At 42.3% G+C, this 20,078-nt stretch overlaps 2 protein-coding genes across 10 annotated transcripts in view; one reads left to right on the forward strand and one right to left on the reverse strand.

Annotated features, from left to right (window-relative positions):
• Positions 1–20,078, reverse strand: part of LOC111868519 (zinc finger and BTB domain-containing protein 24) — a 140,262-nt gene that overhangs the window by 29,507 nt on the left and 90,677 nt on the right. For 2 of the 8 annotated variants that reach the window (XM_023859220.2, XM_023859221.2), the window contains one exon: positions 12,733–13,007. The exons of 3 other annotated variants lie outside the window; for them this stretch is intronic. In XM_023859220.2, the coding sequence (XP_023714988.1) occupies positions 12,733–12,771 (39 nt within the window). In that variant the 5' untranslated portion in view covers positions 12,772–13,007. 3 more of the 8 variants (XM_023859218.2, XM_023859219.2, XM_023859222.2) reach the window with 3 other exon arrangements.
• LOC111868520 (delta and Notch-like epidermal growth factor-related receptor) overlaps positions 8,027–20,078 on the forward strand; it is a 96,497-nt gene continuing 84,445 nt past the window's right edge. For both annotated transcript variants that reach the window (XM_023859229.1, XM_023859225.2), the window contains exon 1: positions 8,027–8,115. The gene's annotated coding sequence lies outside the window, so the exon portion shown is untranslated. The remainder of the gene's footprint in view (positions 8,116–20,078) is intronic.

A 20,078-nucleotide genomic window follows, 5' to 3' on the forward strand; every position in this document is an offset into this window, starting at 1 on the left:
AAATGTGGTGTTGGAGAAGGATGGAGAAGATCAGTTGGACTGATTATGTGAGAAATGAAGAAGTGTTATTTAGAGTCAGTGAGCAGAGGAATATCCTACACGAAATAAGAAAATGGAAGGCTAATTGGATTGGTCATATCTTACGCGGTAACTGCCTTCTAAAAAAAAGTTATTGAAGGAAAGATAGAGGGGCGGATAGAAGTGACCAGAAGACGAGAAGGAAGAAGACGTAAGAAGATGCTGGATGACCTTGGGGACAGAAGAGGATATTTTCATTTGAGGAGAAAGCTGTAGATCACATCAAGTGGAGGAACTGTTTTGGAAGAGACTGTGGACCTGTCGTCTTGACAGATTACTGATGAATGAACAATCCATTATACTTCAATTTCCTTCACATTATGTTTGAACTACATAAATAAAGCAAGAATTCTGTGAGATGTTTGGTTGTAGACATATTCTAAAAGAAGTGACGCACACTGGTACAGTCATAATATTGGAGAATTATTCATACCTGATCAAATAACGGATTGATTCTCAACTGATCTAGTCATGCAAAAAAACTCATAGGTCCACTGTTTGAAATACAAATATATCTATGCCTAAGTCTGTGACTTCATGCTGACTTAGTTTTTATTTGAAAGGTACCTGGCTCAAGTCCTGTGACAAGCAAGAAACCTGTTTTGCAGTCCTCCTCAGTCATTTCCAGGATATAATTTTCAATTAGTGTATGTAAATGTTTCCTATGATATCTGTTTTGATTCATCACCAATGCAGTATCTCCCCTTACATATAAAATAATCTCAGAAATTAGCACATCATTTTTAATAGTGAACATTTCAATAAACCAGCATAACGCCATAATTTTCAGCCAAGAGGAAAACAGATCTGAAATAATGGAGTGTCTACAATAAAGTCTTTTTCAACGTGAATAAATCTCATTGCAAATCATTTTTAGTTGTGAAACACTGACAGGAAAATTTAACTCATATAATAACTGACTGGTACAGAAGATTACGGCTTCAGAGCTTTAATGTTGACTGTCATTACTGAGTACTGAAATGTAATTTTGTAATATACTGCAATTAACAAATGTTTGAAAATACATGAACATCCTGAAAAAGTTAAATAGTTCCATTCAGTATGACTGGTTATAATTTTCTTACTTAAATTATTCATGCCCTTACATGTTTTGGTCTTCAAAGACCATCTTCAGAGAGACATCTTTTACATCAACACAGTTAGAAACCACTATTACAGTATATGTTCTGAAAGTTAAAATATATACATACAATATAAATGATACACAACTGCCTGTAAAATTTAAAGTCTGTACAACTACAGCGGCTGTTCCAATACATTAAAATATTTATAGTTAGTCTGTTAAGATTCTATTGGAATGCGTAAACCAAGCTGGTTCATGTCATCCCTCTTATTATTTCTTTGACGGGGCCGAATGTGTGCCACCTTGTCATTCTCGAGAAGAGGGTTTTTTAATGTTGTCCTGTATGTTTGTGGCCTGCTGTCCCCCTCTGAAGATGGTCTTTGAAGGCCGAAACATGTAAGGGCATGAATAATCGAAGTAAGAAAATCATAACCAGTCACACTGAATGTAACTATTTAACTTTTTCATAATATTGGTGTGACAGACCAGAATGAAACAAATCAAATATATGAACATCCCACTGACATTACTTCAATTAATGGTATGTAATATAATAACTTAAAGAACGATGTGTTGGCAATGTGGTCATATATCCCTAGTGAAGAAACATACCAGTAAAATGTTATATGAACGGGCTGTGATCCTCAAAATAGTTCAATTTGGGGTTCACTGAAGTCCCACATTAAATTCAGTTACAATTCTGATGGCATATAGTATGGTTACCATTTTGTTGCACAGCAAAACTGTCTTCACACTCAACTCACTCAATGACATGACTAACACAAAAAACACTCTGCGCCATCGTAATAAATCTTGTACTACTTTCAACCCGGTTTTAGTGTGGAAACATGGCCGCCTTAGCTTGGTCTTTTTGACACATCCTATAGACTAGGGGCCGCAGAACTCACCGAAATTGATAGATATTTTAGAATCTTCTCTGGCAGAAGAAGATCCTTGTTCTCAAACACATTACATCCATTTGCACTCGAATTTGCACACAATCGGCACCAATTTCTCCATTCTAAACTCATATTTATCTTCCAATTTATTTATCATTTACAATACTCAAGAATGACACTTTATTAGAAATACACTGTAAAGTTTAGTTAATTCCGATGTTATTTTGTTGAATGTCTCAGTCTGCCAACATTGCATCAGAAAGTTACCAAATCAATAAATATCAAATGGACTTAAACGTCACATATTAAAGCTCATATCAAGGAAATTTAAATAATACCATTCCACTTTATTAAGCTTCTGATGTGAACAAAATGCATTGTAATAGGAGAGAAGTTCGAAATACGGATTGCTTGTGTGATGTTGGACATCATGAGCTGCTCCGACAATAGCGCTATAATGATTACGTGTTGAAACTTGTGTACCGCCCAAAATAATATCGGTGGCTCAATTGATAATACAGTTCAATATTCTCTTGCCACATTATAAATGACATGTCTGATAACGTGAAAATCAATAACATCAACGGCTCAAAACAAACTGTGTGCATATGCAGTACAGAGAACACGAATGCAAGTCGAGTTCGGGTTGCCAAGCAACTTATATTTTAATTCATCTTCTCAACCCACGCGACTTGAAATTTAGAAACAGAAAACTAGTTATTTATTATTTTACACTGTATATACAGGGTGTCCCAGGAGGAATGTGCCAAACTTCGGGAGGGTGTTCCTTATGTTAAAGTATGCCGATATAACCCAAAACACCTATGTCCAAAGTTGAACGGTTACGGAGATAATGGCCCAAGAAATGTCAAACTTTGACCGGGGTTACACACTTGTTGATTACAAAATAGATATTAAAACTGGCAGGAATATGTGGATTCTGTAANAATTCTGGGGGTAGTCGCCTAAAATAGGCCCCGGCCGATTTCTCTCGCATGCCTTCTTGTTAATAAATTGTCATGAGGTCAGTACATTCCTCCTGATGTGCATAACATCAGTAGCAGTACAACTCGCTACAAACGTAATCCACGAAGCTCAATGATTACAAGACATTTTCCGGACGGTTACACAAATTTATTGGTTCGCGAATTTAACAACAACTTATTAGCAATATAAGTCATATAGTACATAATGACGGTGAATGGTAAATTTTCAGCCAATGGAATGTAGCGTTCGTGGACTATTTTAAGTTACATTATGGAACTATTCGGTTAGAAACTAAGTGAACCCGCGACAAATCTCAGTTGGGGCAATTGGTATCCTGGACGTTATTTGAACCCAAGACCTCTCAAGTGCTAACCACTGCATCTCGATTTTCATCCGAAATTATTTTAATGAGAGGCATTTGCATTACTAGAGATAAAATCGTTTTTAGGTTTCCCGTAAACAAAAAGTATGACTATCTAAGTAAGCGACACTGAGCTAATCATCAAGTTCACATAACTACGCAGATTAGACAAATCGGCTCTGAAATGTGAACAGAATAGTGATGTCCAGCAACCGATTTCTGTGAGCTTGAAAACGAACATTGAGGATCGACAGCAAAAGGACCAACTACTGAAGGAAGACCCTGTAATATGGAGTTCATCAGTCACAGAACGGGACCAAAACTGTGCCAATTGCATTGAAGATAATTGTTGTAAATAAGATATTTGTGAGCGTTTCACTGCAATTTTGCCTGCATGAGAGTAAGCTAGAATAATTGTACAGAACGAGAAGTGGAAGCAATTAGTTCGACTGCCACATGTAATCTATTGGTACACAATGTGGCTGTCGGCCGCATTGTGTGAATGTAATTTCCCGTGGTTTACGCTTGCACATAAAACTTAATGTTCTCAAAGAGACCACTTGACGGCAGTTCAGTTCATGTTCCGTTTATGTTCGCTTGCAGCCTTTGCTACACAGCACGTAAACATATAAGAATCGCAAAATGATCATGTTACTGATATGGATCAAAGGTCGCAGAGAGCATATGTGACTAACTTCCTGATTAACAATAATATGATAGTCAACAATGAAATATTAAAGATACAAGTAATGATATTTTGAACTAAGAAAGGTGAAGTAACCGGTGAACAAATACAATTACACCACGAAGAGCTTCAGAATTGCTTTTTTAACCTAATCTGTACGGGAACAAAAATAGGCTGCAAAATCTAGTACGTTAGAAAGCGTAGTCAGCAGAGAATCTTGTACATATATATATATATATGATTGGTGCAAACATCCAGCCGCCCATGCGGAAGAGACAGAAGATCCTCTTATCAAGTCAGCGTTAAGACAGTCGGATTTATAGCGGATTGGAAAACCCAAGAGCTTATGCACACTACAATTTCTCTTCAATTTCGTATCGTTCAGCATCTACAGAGAAGCGAACTGAGGCGTTATGTGCCGATCCACTCATAAATCCCAGGCTTCGTGTTGCTACTGATCACGTCTATATGCCACGTGAGAGTTACAAAGTGTGCAAGATACGTGTAGTAGGAAGATTCCGGCATTGAGTTCGGCAGGTTGCAGTTCCGCAAGGAAAAGTGACACGAGCTCGTGAACTCAGTCATATTAATGTAAAACCGAAGTGGAGAAGTTGCACCCCCTAGCCCTACTGCCTTATCATTCACTCAACACCAACAGCTGTGAGGGTCGTGAGCCATGAACCGCAACATTAACTCAGTTTTCGTTTCCCAGACATTTTCAGTATGACGTCTCTCTCACAGCATTCAGAGGGGCCCTTGGGCCACCAGGCTCCAGTCCAAACTGGTGCTAGATAAAGGGACACTCACTTCATTCTACTGCTGAGGTTAAGATTGCGGGGACTATACCTCCACTCCCCCACACGTCTTCATGGCGTGTGGTTAATTAAGCACATCTTCACCGCTACTCCTTGCCTTTACCCACATACGTAATCAGTGTGGTAAGTTGGCGTAAACTGAAGTCCCTTACCTTCGCCTTCAATCTGTACTGAATATCATAAATCACAGATCTCCTGCTCAGGAAAAGAAGCCACAATCTCTGGTTTTAAAGGAACGCAAGAACAAAATGAATATTTATTGTGGCAAACCGTAGCTCCAGTAAACATCTTTGTTTCTGTGGAAAACTCGCCTGTCCACGACCATAGGTTGTTGTACATGAAGACCGACACAACAGAAAATATTTGTTGCGTGTCTCGATTGGGGCACTCGGTAACGTAGTTGGTTGAGGCACCATGCTACAAGCCGGAAGGTAGCTGGATCGAAACCCGATGAGGTGGAGTTTTTTGTTTACCTAATCCTTCCAGCCGCACTATGGCCCTGGGTCGACTCAGCCTCTAACAGAAATGAGTATCAGGAATATTCTTGGGGGTAAAGGGCGGCCGGTGCGTAATGCTGATAACCTCACCGCCATCTGTGAACCGATTGTCTAGAAAATGTGGAAACCTCAACATCTGACAACCGTATGAGCTTCCACGGCCTGTTACAGGGATACCTTTACTTTACTCTTCATGTGTCTCGATTATTTATCTATTCACTTATTACGTATGTATGATTGTTCCAATTTATATTTAAAATTCAAGCTCTTAAGAATTTAGCAGCCGATTCTGAAGTTTAGCAATTTCTTAACAGCACGTTGTACCAAAGAGATGCAAGGGATTGCTGACTTTCTGGAGTATGTCCAAAGCTTAGCGTTCTCAAGAACACGTCTTTTTGAAACGTAATCTGTTTCCGTCCTCAGGTGAAAAGATGAGACACACCTACATTGTGGAGTCCCTAGAAAGAGCTAACTTCAATCACTGGACACCGAATTTAATATAATTACATCTATAGATGCATCTGAGATAATGTTTTGTCAACAGGAGGTAACAGGAAAATTTACAATAAAAACTGTGTAAATACATATGAAGGCCTAAGAATACGATATAATTTAAGTTGGAAACAAGTACACTAAACAAAAGCAACCACAAAACTGAGAAACATCAATGCATAAGAAAGTAGAAGTTTTCATGAAGTGCAATACCAGCCTACCGCAAGAGCCATCTATGGAACACAAATTGAACCCCAAAACGAAAAGCATATAAGTAGCCTGGCAATAAATTATGGGACTGGTGTGTAAAAAAAATACAATCAAATAAAGAATTGCTCTACTTTTATTGTATGTAATCTCCTTCTACTTGAATATATGTGTTGGATCGTTTAAAAGGTTTTTGAAAACAGCCGGAAAAGACCTCAAAGGGAACTGCGTTCAGTTCGACCGTCACGTTTTTCTTATTGTATTCAGCATCCTGAAACCTCTTTCCTCTGAGGGCAGTTTTCGCCTTTGGAAAGAGAAAACGCAATCAAGAAAACTGGGATTGTCTTCACTGGCCCGCAGTAAGCCTTGGCATGATGCGAGTCTCCGTGGGAATCACTGTGAGCAGATCTTCCTCTTCTGCAAATCTTCATGGAGGATTTGACGAATAATCTCCTTATTGATGTTTAATTCATCTTCCATCATTCTGGGAGCCCGTCGACGATCTCGTGCCACCATTTCACGGACATTAGTCATTTCAAAAGGCCCAAGGACGCACGCTTATCAGATCATGCTGAGGATCTTCACGCCCGTGTTTCAACGGTTTAAGCCACTCTAATGTGCCGCTATGACTTCATCGCCCCCAAGAGTGGCAACATTTCATAAGTTTCTGTTGGCGCTTTATTCAGTTTAAAACAGAATTTGGTATTCACTCGTTGCCCCATGGCTAAGAAAGTGACAGCAGTTAAAAACACAACTAACTCACTGAGCTGCTACTCATGAATTGTTGGTGACCGGGCGTGCTGACCCCTGTCAGTTGTTGGTAAGAGGCAGAACTGCACTTAGACCGCAGTAGTTCGTTTCATCGTCACCTAATGTGAAAGCTGCAGTACCAGTCCGGGAACTTAATTGTCGCACCAAGTAGATGACCACGAAGAGTCTGTCAGATCATATTGAGCTTCTCTACAAGTTTCCAACATCATCGATGATAACAGAAAAATATTCCAACGTGGGTTGGCTGGTCGCCAAGTTGTGATTAGGATTTAGACAAACTTCTACAACAGAAGAGGCAAAGGAACACGTCGGACTGGGACACTAAGTGGGAAAGCTGAAATGACGGTAACTGAGTCCCTCTTGGGATGCCGTCTGTCGCTCAACTACTTATGAAGGTCCAAATATTTATGGAGCCCAAAGGTTCATTATCGTGTTCACAAGAGCAAATAAATAAATATAAACAAATATAATTTATATGTATTGTGACGTGCTGAGCTATGGATGACGCCCCTCTCCCCCCCCCNATTTTAAATCATGTCATTCCTATTATCTAGCTGTTTTTAGATTGAAGTCGTGTTTCAACGATCCATTTATTTTGGATATATTTTTCTTCAGGGAAAGAACACACTTCAAGCTTGGTGTGTTACTATTTTTCTTTTCTTTTCGCCCGAAATATTAACGTATAAGCCCACAAGTTGGAATTCTCGGCTACTGTATGTTCAAAAAATGTCAATACTTCATTAATACATCAAACTCAATAATACTCTCTAGGAAAACAGAAACGAAAATGCGGTGGGGGNGGGGGGGGGGAAGACACAGAACTGTGATATGCTGTGTCTAAAACATCCCTGGTCTTTAATGATCATCACACGTAGACGTTACGCTGCGTTACTACAGGGGCCACTAGAAGCTGTTTCCAATATACGAGTATATGTATGACTGGAGCCGAAATCGCCATTCCGGGGGTTCTGCTGAATACACAGGACATTTCTTTAAAACGGCTGTCAGCTCACGGTATGATATATCCTGAAAGATGTTACAGACATGCAGTAACACGGTTTGAGCATTGGTGGAAGAGGCTCACGGTCTGCGCGACACACAGTTCGTAGGAAAGACGGAGCATGCGCGTGGCGACACTTTACTTTCACCACGGAGTGGTAGGGCTCCAGTCGTGTTTGAGAAGGCGTCTGTGACGATATTGGCGTCAAGACGGAAGGCGTCACTGATTGTTCAGATACGGTAAGTGATTATGTGTAAATTAAAATGAATTCATAATAGCGTATTTACGAATCAATAGTCTTTAAAGCAAACCAGTCTATGCTTCTGAAGTCGCTGGTTCTTTTTTTTTTCTTTATGTAATTTTTCATTTGTCATGTCTCCATTTATTACGTGCGGCAGAATAACAACGGCCTTCCGATCTCCGTTATCCAAATCCACTAATACTCGTATCTCGTATCTGTTAATTTTTCCGCTGTGAATATTTGTTATACGGACAAAATTTTACCATACGTAGGATTGTTTGAAAATTAATGATGGCTTCATGAACTACAGAAATTTCACAGACATTTATTGCAACCGTCCCACGAACCTCAGTAGTGGCTCGGGTGGTTCTTGTGCTCTCCAGCAGAGTAACTGTGAAAAGGCGCCTCGGCTAGTCAGTAGGCACGGGGTCCTATCTGAGGGGATTCTGGTTGTTTTAGCGACCGGGACGGGAGTTGTGTAGATTAATTAAACACAGAGGGACTTTCGCGTTGGTCTGATTTATATTCCAAGCAAAGTTAAGATGAAGTTGTTCCTGTGCTTAACTAATTAAACAATACGCCATGGAGGGGTATGGGTGAGTGGATGTATATATCCACGTTTTATTGACTTTGGCACTTGTTGGTGAGTGGTCAACTTCGCGCCCCGGCTGCATTACCCCCAGGGAAAAGTCCCTGGTATTTATTGGACAGGAGGCTCGGTGGGCCTCAGAACCAGTCTGAACAACCTGGAGAAGATTCCTTATCGGGACTCGAACTCCGACCCCTATGTCGTCCAGCCCGTAGCCAGTTGCTATACCGACTGCGCTATCCGACTCCTTTCCAAACATTGTTTTTAAATCTTAGTCATTACACATCTGTGGAATTATCACTCACACTTTAGAAATTTCCCGTTCACAAAACAAAACAACGATTCTTCGTCCTGCAAATCACAGCGTATATATACTCCGAAACTCCCTACTTCACATTCGGACGGCTGCGGGTATGAGTCTCGACTCGGAGACCCGCCACCCTAAGTCTCTCCAGACCAGTGTCGGGACAGTACCTCAAATCAGGACCTGATCAAGGGATTGCGCAATGATTCCTCTCGCGTGCTTGTCTTCTAAAGATCCGGAAAACATAAAAGGCCGTAACACTGGCATTTCTGAAGGCCGCCAGAACCGAACCCCAAGGTTTCGTGTCCCCTTCGTCACTGTGATCTCACGTTAAGGGGGGGGCGGGGGAGGACGAAACAGTTTCAGTGTTCAGCAACTACACTTAGTTGCGGAAACGAATCGAGATATGTCACTAACTGAAAACAGTACCGGTATAGCGACGGGCTATAGACGAGGGACGATCGAAGACTTCAGAGTCGATCCCACGTAGGTACAAGATATTCTTCTTCTTCTTCTTCTTCTTCTGTTAGGTTCAGAGGAGCCGTGATAGCTCAGTCGGTATAGCGATTGGCTGCGGGCTGGAAGACCGAGAGGTCGGAGTTCGAGTCCCAGTATGGTCAAGAATTTTCACTTCTCCATATCGTCCAGATCGTGTCTGGGGTCCACCCAAACTCCTATCCAACGCGTACCGGGGCTTTTTCCCCTAGAGTAAAGCGGCCGGAGTGTGGAACTGACCACTCCTCTCCAACAAACGCCGAGATCAAGATGTGGATTTCTACATCCACTCCCACATACGTCTTCATGGCGTAATGCTTAATTAGATAAGCACAGGGACACCTTTACTTTTTACCTCTATCACGTTCAGAAGGGTACTAGCGCAGTTGGTCGAGGTCCTATGCTACAACCCAGAAGGTCGCGGGATCGAATCCTGATAAGGTCATTGGATTGTTTTCAATATACCTAATCCTTCCAGCCGCACTATGACCCTGGGGTCGACTCAGCCTCTAACAGAAATGAGTCTCAGGAATCTTCCTGGGGGATAAAGGGCGGCCGGCGCGTAGGGCTGACAACCTTGCCGCCATCTGTGAGCCGAATGTCTAGAAAATGTGGGTACCTCAACATCTCACAACCCTATGAGCCTCCACGGCCTGTTGCAGGGATAGCTTTACCTTTTACTTTTAACTTTTACGGTACTGGGACCCAGCGAGCCTCCTGTCTAATGGACACCTGAGGCTCTCTCCAGGAGTAAAGCAGCCTGATGCAGAGGTTAAGGATACGTGGATCTGTACCTCCACACCCCATACATCTTCGTGGCGTTTTGCTTAATTAATTAAGCACAATAATATATTTACTTTTAAGATTTTCAGAAGCATAGGCCGGACCATAAGGAAAGTGACAGATATCGAAACTCATTCCAACAATGTTGTCACATGTTTGCGTGTGACTATATACGGGGTGTGGATTGGTAATCGGATTTACTGCACATTTATACACCCGTAACTCGTAACTACAAGTTCCTATAGCGTTATCGCTAACTCACACACTCTGCAGTTTACTACAGCACGTACTAAGTCTTCTCAGTCTGCTGTGTCTTCACCAGTCGTTGCTTGGTGACGGATTCCAACAATGTCCTCTACTTCGATGCTCACGTTATTAGCGCCTGGAGCAACGGCTACCGTACAATCGCCGCCTAGCAACGGGTCTACATGTCACAGGGAAGAGAATTTTTCCCCGAGCTTCTAAAGTAAACCAGCCATTCACACTCTGAAGAGAAGGAAAAATGTTCAAGTACAAATGTATTTCACTTTCTGGGCTCGTGGTCTTCATAATGTCCCTACTAGAAAGCTGTCATTTTCAGGGCCTTCCTGAAAATTTGACCCTTATAGAAGCGTCCCCTCCACACTTCCCTTTCTCATTTCGTATTCTAGCTATACAACTCGCCTCACTTCTGTCCTGTAGATGGAAGCAGCAAGTTCCTTCTAACTTCCGGACTTCACGGTGTCACACCCTAGAAGAGTGCAATCTCCTGTAGTAACTTCTTCAGCTGTGATGAACTATCCTACGCAACACGAAGTTAAACAGAATTTGTGGCCTTGCATAAATTAAGGGAAGAATGGCAAGCGGTCCACAGGCCACTGTTTCAAAAATTTTGATATAAATAAGTAAATAAACCATAGTATTAATTAATAGTAAGTAAGTACTAAAACAACTGATATTTTCTCACGTGATCAAGAAATTCCCATGCGTTCTGAAACTCGAAGTTCATCAAAGTATCCCTTCAATGAATCCATCTGCATTCACCTCAACCAAACTCGCATCTTCAGACACTCGACCTCTAACATAGATTTCTATTATTATTCTCTCATTTAGGCACAGAGCTCCCGAACATTCCATTTCCATATTTATTCTCTCTGAATGAAAACGTAGCATGGAATTTTCGTCTTCTTCCAAGCGTGCTTCACGCTCCGTTCGCCATTCATTCAGTCTTCAAAGTCACGCGATGAACAGAAACTGGCGCTCCTCGTTATGGAACTTCGACAGTTTCTGGTGCAATGAAGCTCCATAAGCACTACTGGGTCCCTTTCTTCTTGTTTACTACAAGTTCTCTTCGGATTCAACACAGTTATCGACTTTTTGAACACTGTCTACCGTCCTAATTTAATTTTAAACGACGTTTCGGAAACTGGACTCTGTCTCAGTCCTAAGATGGGGCCCAATCCATAGAGTTAGTTCCTATCTCCGGACACCAGAAGCTATCTGTGGGACTTAAGGTATAAATTTAAAAATGCATGTATCTACTGGGCGATAATACAGATACTATAGAGAGAAACACACAAACTTCAATTGATGCTGTTATGGAGGTTGGTCTAGAAGTAAACACAGAGATAATTAAGTATATGTTGCTGTCTCGTCACTAAAATGTAAGGCAAAATCAGTCTGCTCGGTGGTTGGTGTTAACGCCTTTCACACCACGCGCGAAACCAATTCGAGATCGGCTCTGGGGATCTAATCCGGGACAGAAGCAACTCTGGCAAAGCGGTCGGGTCGTGAAACCCCACAGCTGTGCTCAATCTATAATCCCATTCCTCCATATATCTTCGTGGCGAAGTTCTTAATTAAGCATAGGGAAATCTTAACTTTTCCGTGGAATTGAGAATGCAAGAATGCGTTTTGCCGAAGGTCTCATCATGTTGGCCCCGTAGGGACCCAGGGATGACGTTCTGTGTTATCTTATCCCCTTTGAGTGACAATCCTGTGTTCATTAAGAAGGGCGTCTGCGTGTCCCACCCTACAATTACCGGTGGACGCCGCCTCAGTCAACTAGAGAGGTTGTCATATAGAAAGTGATGGCGTGAACACTGCTAGAAGGCTCGCCCCCTATCCCCTCATTTTGCAGCTCGGGAATTCTAAATCCTTTGAGTTTCTCAGTGCGCTCTTCCGTAAGTAACCACCTTGCACATTTCTGCGTTTGGCTTCGTTATACGACAAACTGCAACTGGTCTTGAGACGGAAAAATAATGAAGGAATATAAGTGAACACAACAGGATGCACTACTTGAAGACACATTAACATTGTTAACACTGCTAAGAAAGTAATGGCTGTTTATTCTGAGAATCACACGAAATAATTCAATACACCATGTGGGAAAAATTCAGAGTTCTTTATTGTTAGGCAGGTTGTAGGCCTGTATATAGTAACCATTATGCTTCCAAGGCATGTACCATCAGTTCCGCAGTTAATGCTCGATGGTATGGCCCCATTCAAGTCTTGATCACTTATGTTGTACAGATTTTCAAAACCTTCATTAGGAGAAACGGCAGGATTACTGGAGCCAGCTTGTAACAGAGCACACATCAAATGATGCCTGTCGTGATCATTAGCAGCTGGTACATAAACAAGCTGCTCGCATTTCGGTCTAGTCCTTCTAACCTTTACAGGGTACAGCAACGGATGCTTTTACTTCAGCCAACAGGGAGAGCCCATCCCGAGGGAAGACCTGCAAAAGGTATAAATAAATTTAGCCTTGTTGTAAGTCCATGGGTCTGGAAGCAGGGCTTTGTCTGTGGAGAAAACTTCGTGCAGACAGATTTTTACAAAAGTTACAAAAACATCCATTAACCCTTTTCCAGAGAAAACATAGCGAATCATTTAAGGGTAGTAGCCGCGTGCACTGCCTCCTCTAGCATTCAGTAACTTGGCATTTCACCAACAAAATGCATTCTATGGGTTCATTGCGGCTCCCTTCACATTAACTGATTGGTCTTTGCAAGTATCATGTCATGTTGTAGTTTCCTTGGATGTAGGAACCTTGTTCTCTCATATATTTGTTGATGAAGTTTCAACATTAAGTGATTACGCACTGCAATTGCAACATTTAAAGTATGGCTTGTCTTGTCCGTGTGTCTGTCTCCCTATCAAGTACTGAACAAAACGTGGGTATAGATTACGAGACTCCATTACGAAGCGTTTGTAAGTAAATGAAGAAAGAGTACTACTGACGAAAGCATTATTCAATGGAGGTTATGGTACCTTGAACTGGTTCAACGATTACCTCCTTCGATCACATTGTACAGTTACTTAAACTTGTGAATGAAGAAATGAGTGATATGGGAATATGGAGAAAAGAGAAATGTTTGCGGAATTGTGGGCGGAAAAGTCACTTGTAGATATCAGCACAGGGTATTTGTGTGAAAATTGAACCGTAAAACTATCTCTGTAACAGACCGTGGTGCCCATAAGGTTGTGAGAGGTCGAGGCTCCCACATTTTCTAGACAATCAACTCATAGATAAAGGTGAGGTTGTCAGTCTTAGGTAGGCCGCACACCGGTATGCGTCAAGACATGATGTCTGCGACATGACGAAAGGAAAGAAGCACAGTTGAAACGAATGAGATTATGAAAACCGCCGCACACCGGTCAGAGTCATGATCCTGACGTCAGCTTTATGCTGACCAATCACGAATGAAGCAAGACTGCGTCTTTCGTCTCATGTCTTGATGTTTAACTTGACGCTGTTGGTGTGCGGCACCCTTAAGCGCCGGCCGCTCTTTATCCCCAGGAAGATTTCTGGTACTCATTTCTGTTAGAGGCTGAGCCGAACCCATGGCAATAGTGCGGCGGGAAGGATTAGGTGAATTGAACAATTCAGTGGTCGCATCAGGAATGGAACCCGCGATCTTCCGGCCTACAGCGTGCCACTAGAATGTTTGTGTAGACGAGAGAACTACATGAAAACAAACATGCAATAAGCAGGTACGGAAACGTACATTGCGTTTTGCCCCATTCGAGATTTCTGTAGCGTCTCATCCGTTTGTCAGGCAGTCACTTGCTTTGTGGCTGTGTACAATGTGTATCCGCTTTAATACAATGTTGGCAGCAGTGATATGGAACAGTGTACGAATTGTACTATGGTCTCAGAGGCACAGCGACCCGTTCAGCAGAAAAATTGACGTTCCGGATGTGGTTAAGACTTACAGCGCCTGCACATACTGCAATAGGCTGCCAAAACAACAGTACTGCCGGAGAAGTTGCTGCACCAACGGGCGCTTCCCTCATTCCTTTACTCGAGTCTTATCCACACGTACCACAGGAGACATACCCGTATATATGGAATAAACATTTTACTGATATTTATTTATGTATTGCTAACGTGGACGTCAAGAACAGGGATAACAGTAAAAAAATGTCACGTGTTAGAGTGATTTTCGATGGGGTTTTGGATTGGAGATTGGATGTATTGACCACTTACAGATCATAACTACAAATAACTATAACACTATCGCTAATTTTCACACTTTACAAATCACTACAGCATATGGTACGTCTTTGCAGTCTGCTGTGTCTTCACCAGTCCTTCCTTGGTAACGGCTTCTAATAGTGAGGATTCAACTGAGCCAACCAAGTCTTCTCTTCATACATTCCCTTACAGCTGACTACTGACTAACTTCTAAACTTGTCTCGGTTATAACGTCTCGGCTCGGACCGCGTAGAAAACCCCATCCACTGTTATGCTTCAATCGTTTCCATAAAAACGTGTTTATAAAGGCGTTACTCAGTAACGGCTTCGTATACTTGTTTACTAAGAATTTGTTGCCTAGTAACGAATGTTGGTTCGTTGTTTGTTTCGACGTTGTTACAGAGTAACGGGTTTACGTGCTACAATATCGATGTCCGTACACAACTAAACGACGCTGGCTAAGATTCACTTTTAATAACATCCTCCCATCTGCGACTGGGTTTTGAGATTGTCCAGTCCTTTCAGATGTTTCAGACAAATGTTTAAATCGTAACCACGATTTATACTGAATATAACATTCCCTGCCAATTCCACCTTCCTTAAATGGAAACGTTAACGATATTAGTGGAGAAATATTCCAATTTTCTTCATTGCTTTCTCTCACTAAGGTCCAAATATTCTTCTCAACGAATTATCTGCAAATGCCCCGAGTCTTCATATTGGTCCATAACGTCAGTAGCTGAGTAGCATTCACTCTGCAATGTGAGTGTAAAGGAGGGACTTAAAGACGTGCGTACTCAAGGCACTTCACCACACTTTACCAGCACAGATAGGCACTTCAACACGCTTTACCCTACAAAACTAATCTAGTGTTCTTCTTACTGCTGTAGTCGCTTTTCGAGCCTTATTTGTTCAAACTCGGTCTCCACCCCCCACCCCACCCCCCGGGGGTCTCATCAGATCCGGCAACACGCCCATGGCAGCTCTGCAACCCGCGGAACGCCACCATCTCGCCTGTGCTTCTGTCGTATTTGAACTAAGAAGTACTTCAGAGAAAGGAAAATTGGGGGGGGGGGGGTGCAGAAGTTCGTCAAAACTCGGCAGTGAAGAGAAACCACTGGGCAGCGAGAAGCTCTGCCTCACAGAACTGTAAGATACTGGGCTAGCAGTCCGTCTGTTACAAATCATTAGAACAGCGTTCACAGTTACGAAATCATAATTACATTTCGGAACTCTTACGTCAATCATTTTTAATACGAGAAAGGACAAGAAAGGAAAACTCAGCGGAACGACTGGATAACCCCAATGGTTCACTTACATCTACCGCTGTCCGATTGCTTAAGTTCTTAACTAAGTGATTTATTAACCCACTGCCTGTTTGACTGACCGACAAGCTCACTCAGTCAATGAATATTTAGACAAATAACCGAACTGACCGGCGGGCTAAACTACTCATCATTAACTAACCAACTGGCAAAGTGTAAGTCTACATGCAAATCACAATACTCATTGCAAATCCTGATGGACGAGACTATTTTGGAGCTAATCCGGTCACAGTGGCCGCGCGGTCTAAGGCAAGAACACTGGGGTCATGGGTTCGAATCCCACTCGAGGCATGGATGTCTGTGTGGGTTTATCCTGTGTTTGTCTTGTTCTGTGTGCAGGTAGCGGCCTTCCGACGGACTGATCCCCCGTCAAAGGAGTCCTACCTACTGTGTATAGGATGAAGACAGTGAAAAAGCGGCCAAGGTCCAAAGGGCTGTAGAGCCGTACAGAGAGGGCGGGGGGGCTAACAGCAACATATACTTAGTTTTATCTGTGTTTACTTCTAGACCAACCTCCTTACCTGCGTAAATTGAAGTTTGTGTGTTCTTCTAAAATTCACGTGACCCGCCAGCAATATCAGAGAGTCTCAATGGCGCGTGGATTTCCGCTTTCTCATGAGTTACAGTTATGAAAGGGGGAAAACTGAAGACACAAGTTGCATCGATTTTAGCCTTTTATCTCTCATGCCCTGTCCTTAAAGACGTGCTGACGGCGTCTTAAATTTAGTAGGCCTGGGTTTGATTTACGCCGCTCGCATTTTCGTTTATAAATGAGAGTTTCATAAAACCCGGAACCTGCTCCTTAAAGTAGGCGGTGCCACTTCACACTGGCCGGTTACAGTTTCTGTTATTTGTCATATGAAGAAAGGGTAGAAGTCAAAGCCGGAGAGAGGGACACGGTCTCTTCCCTTGCGGATTTCTTATTTTTCCTTCTACCCTGAAGATGGAGGCGATACGTTCCTCCGAAACGTCGGTTAACACCACATCTACACGGTGCCACATCCCAGAAGACTGTTTTCTTCATATATTATCATGTTCGCATGTCTTGCTCCCTTAACAAGGTCTGAACCAACGCCCGGATGTTCAGAAACTTGGTGTGACTTGGTTATGAACATTGTTCCAACGGAGATCCACGCTCGCATATATTTTCATTTCATACCAAGAAGTGTTTCGTGCGAACGACATAATGCTGCAGGAGAACGCTGCCCTAGGCAACTGATCTCATAAGAGTAACTTAGTATTAGACTGTCTCTTCGGTTTACTACGGACATACGTACACTGCAACAAAACACTGCCATTTCTGGACGCCTCAGTTACCAGTTCACAAAGGTTTGCAGGAGAGCCACAGCTACTGAAGGGCGTCTCAGTTTCGAATGCAGCAAAGCAGGAGCTGTTCACAGTTTGTTTAATAGGGCAACTACCATTTGCCGAGATTGACTTCATTTCCTGCACATTAAACGTGATTTGCCACTTAATGTTTTCCCTTAACGTTTAATTAATTCCCCTGTCATCAAAATGGGGAGGGAAGCCGGCCGCTAGCAGATTGGAGCCCTCTTCACACTATTCTAATTCAAGGGATTAGCTGAAATATCCAGACCCACTGCATAGAAGAACAGTATTATAGCTATGTGGTAAAAACTGGCCCTAATGAGGGTCCTCAGGATACGAGATATGTCTACAGCATCCCCTGTGAATACGGCAGAAGTTATATTAGTCAAATGGGTGGACTCTTTTGAGTGGTCTCAAAGAATAATTTCGAACATGGGCTGACAGAAAAATAAAACGTATCCAAAAAGCCATATGATGGACACTGTATATATTAGTAAAAGCCAGGGGTTTACATGATGTAGAAAATGCAAGGACTCGGCCCACATGGCTTTTCTTACGAATCCGATCAGACAGCATAACCTAGAATTTTCTTCCATCTGGATTCTGCTTGTCAGTGAGGAGGTCAGAAAGTTACAGGGGAGTTAGGATTAATCTGGCTGTCCATACTTTTGGGGTGTTGTTTGCTGAAAGCTCCTCTGTCTGCATCACACTGATGGGTTACTGGTAACTTTGGTCAGTTATTTATTCCCAGTTCAAGAATGTCGGTTACAACCTCTCACATTTAAGTCTTTTAGGCCTATAGTAGTTCTGTATCTACCAACAAGAGGATTCTGTCCCGTTTTTAGTGGTGTCTACTAGAATCTTCGCTGAATGTTTCTCTTATCCCTTGCTGACGATGTTTAATGTTAACAGAACATGTTATGTTATGTTGCTCGCTGAAAATCTGTATGATATTAACCCCACATGCAGGGAATCAGTGCCGAAGCCAAGAGGAAGTCCGGTGGGAATGTGAAGCGATATTGAGCGACGCTGTATCAACTACTGATTACACTTACATCGACTAGACGACAGGATATCTGTGTACTGTGAAATGTCGAGGAAGTGTTCTTGACTTGAAATGATGAGAACAAAGAATTACTTTGAAGCTCTTTTCTGTTTATTCCCTTCTTATTTTGGGGGATAAAGAGGCCAGAACGTGTGTCAGTCCATTTGAGCTGTTCCTCCACGTGTGTTGGTGCACTTTGCACTTGCCTATGAGAGAAGTTCCTGCCAGGATAAGGGACCGAAGGGTGGATGCTATGCAGCAGGAGGGAGCGGTGTGCAGCCACACTGACACACCATATGGACGCATCTTACCGAGTCATTCCGTTTTGATACTGAAACTTAGTACTGACGGGCTTACGCTAAGAGTCATAAAGCGAACTTTTATATTCCTTACTATTATTTCAATATAATGCCTGTTTTGGCGAAAATCAAGCGTTATTAAAATGTGACAATATTTCCAAAAGTTTGTATATGCAGTATAATTAGTTCTCTTTACGATCGATAAAGCATATTCTGAAACTTAATATTAATGTGCCAGCCTTTATAAAGTGGAAAGGACAAAAGCACAACGGCCTGGATGGGGGGTCAGGACATGAGAGGCCTCCATCACAAGCTCAGCAGTTTCCTTCTGGTGTTGTGTTTCTATTTTGGCAAAGAGCAGTGCTCCTTGGAGAGGACATAAGACCACCGGTAGATGGCTACCATCACCGGGCGACGAATTGAAATGAGGGCAATTTCTCCAGCAACATTCGAAACTGCGTTTCCAGTTGTTGAGGGGCCCAATATTTTGTGCACCTCGGACCTGCGGCTACAATAGAAGTTTGCAGCCCGATGTATCCAACTGAACATTATTTATGACGTTCAGTATCCAACTGAGGTTCGTTAGAAAACAGTCTTGGTGAGCCCTGAACTCCAGACGCGTATGAATCAGGTTCTGATGAATTCCCGAGCGTCTAAACCCCAGAATTTAGGCACGGTTGCTAAACAGAGAACATGTGTGTATACGTTCATGAGTTTTATTTGGACGCGTAAAAAATTCTTCTAAACTAACATAAATTTGAATTGCTTTTAATGAGCTGCAGTATCTAACGAAGAACCCTTGCTATTGAGGGTTTTCTTACGCAAGGTTACCATTTACACAATTCTGAAAATATTTCATTCTAAAAACCAATTAAATATTCAGCTTCCAACCGCGTGAAGACACACCATCTCTCCGTTAGGACGATCAGACAGTTGGCGAAGTACTCGTAATATCCCTGTACTATGACAATCAGAGCAATATAATGACCTAACACCACACGTTTCCGTCTCCTTTGGCAATCACATTAGGACGGATATCCCTCGTAGAGAAATAGAATGCAACACTACACATGTAAGATTTGAGGCTTTCACGGCGGTGACTATGAAGAAAGCAGTCTTCTGGGATTTGGCACCGTGTATATGTGGTGTTAACCGACGTTTCGGAGGAACGTATCGCCTCCATCTTCAGGGTAGAAGAAAAATATAAGAAATCTGCAAGCGAAGAGACCGTGAGAACCGGTAAAAGCAGATTGGTCTGCTTTTACCGGTTCTCACGGTCTCTTCGCTTGCAGATTTCTTATATTTTTCTTCTACCCTGAAGATGGAGGCGATA

This window comes from Cryptotermes secundus, unplaced genomic scaffold, assembly GCF_002891405.2.
Source record: "Cryptotermes secundus unplaced genomic scaffold, Csec_1.0 scaffold206, whole genome shotgun sequence".
NCBI lineage: Eukaryota > Metazoa > Arthropoda > Insecta > Blattodea > Kalotermitidae > Cryptotermes > Cryptotermes secundus.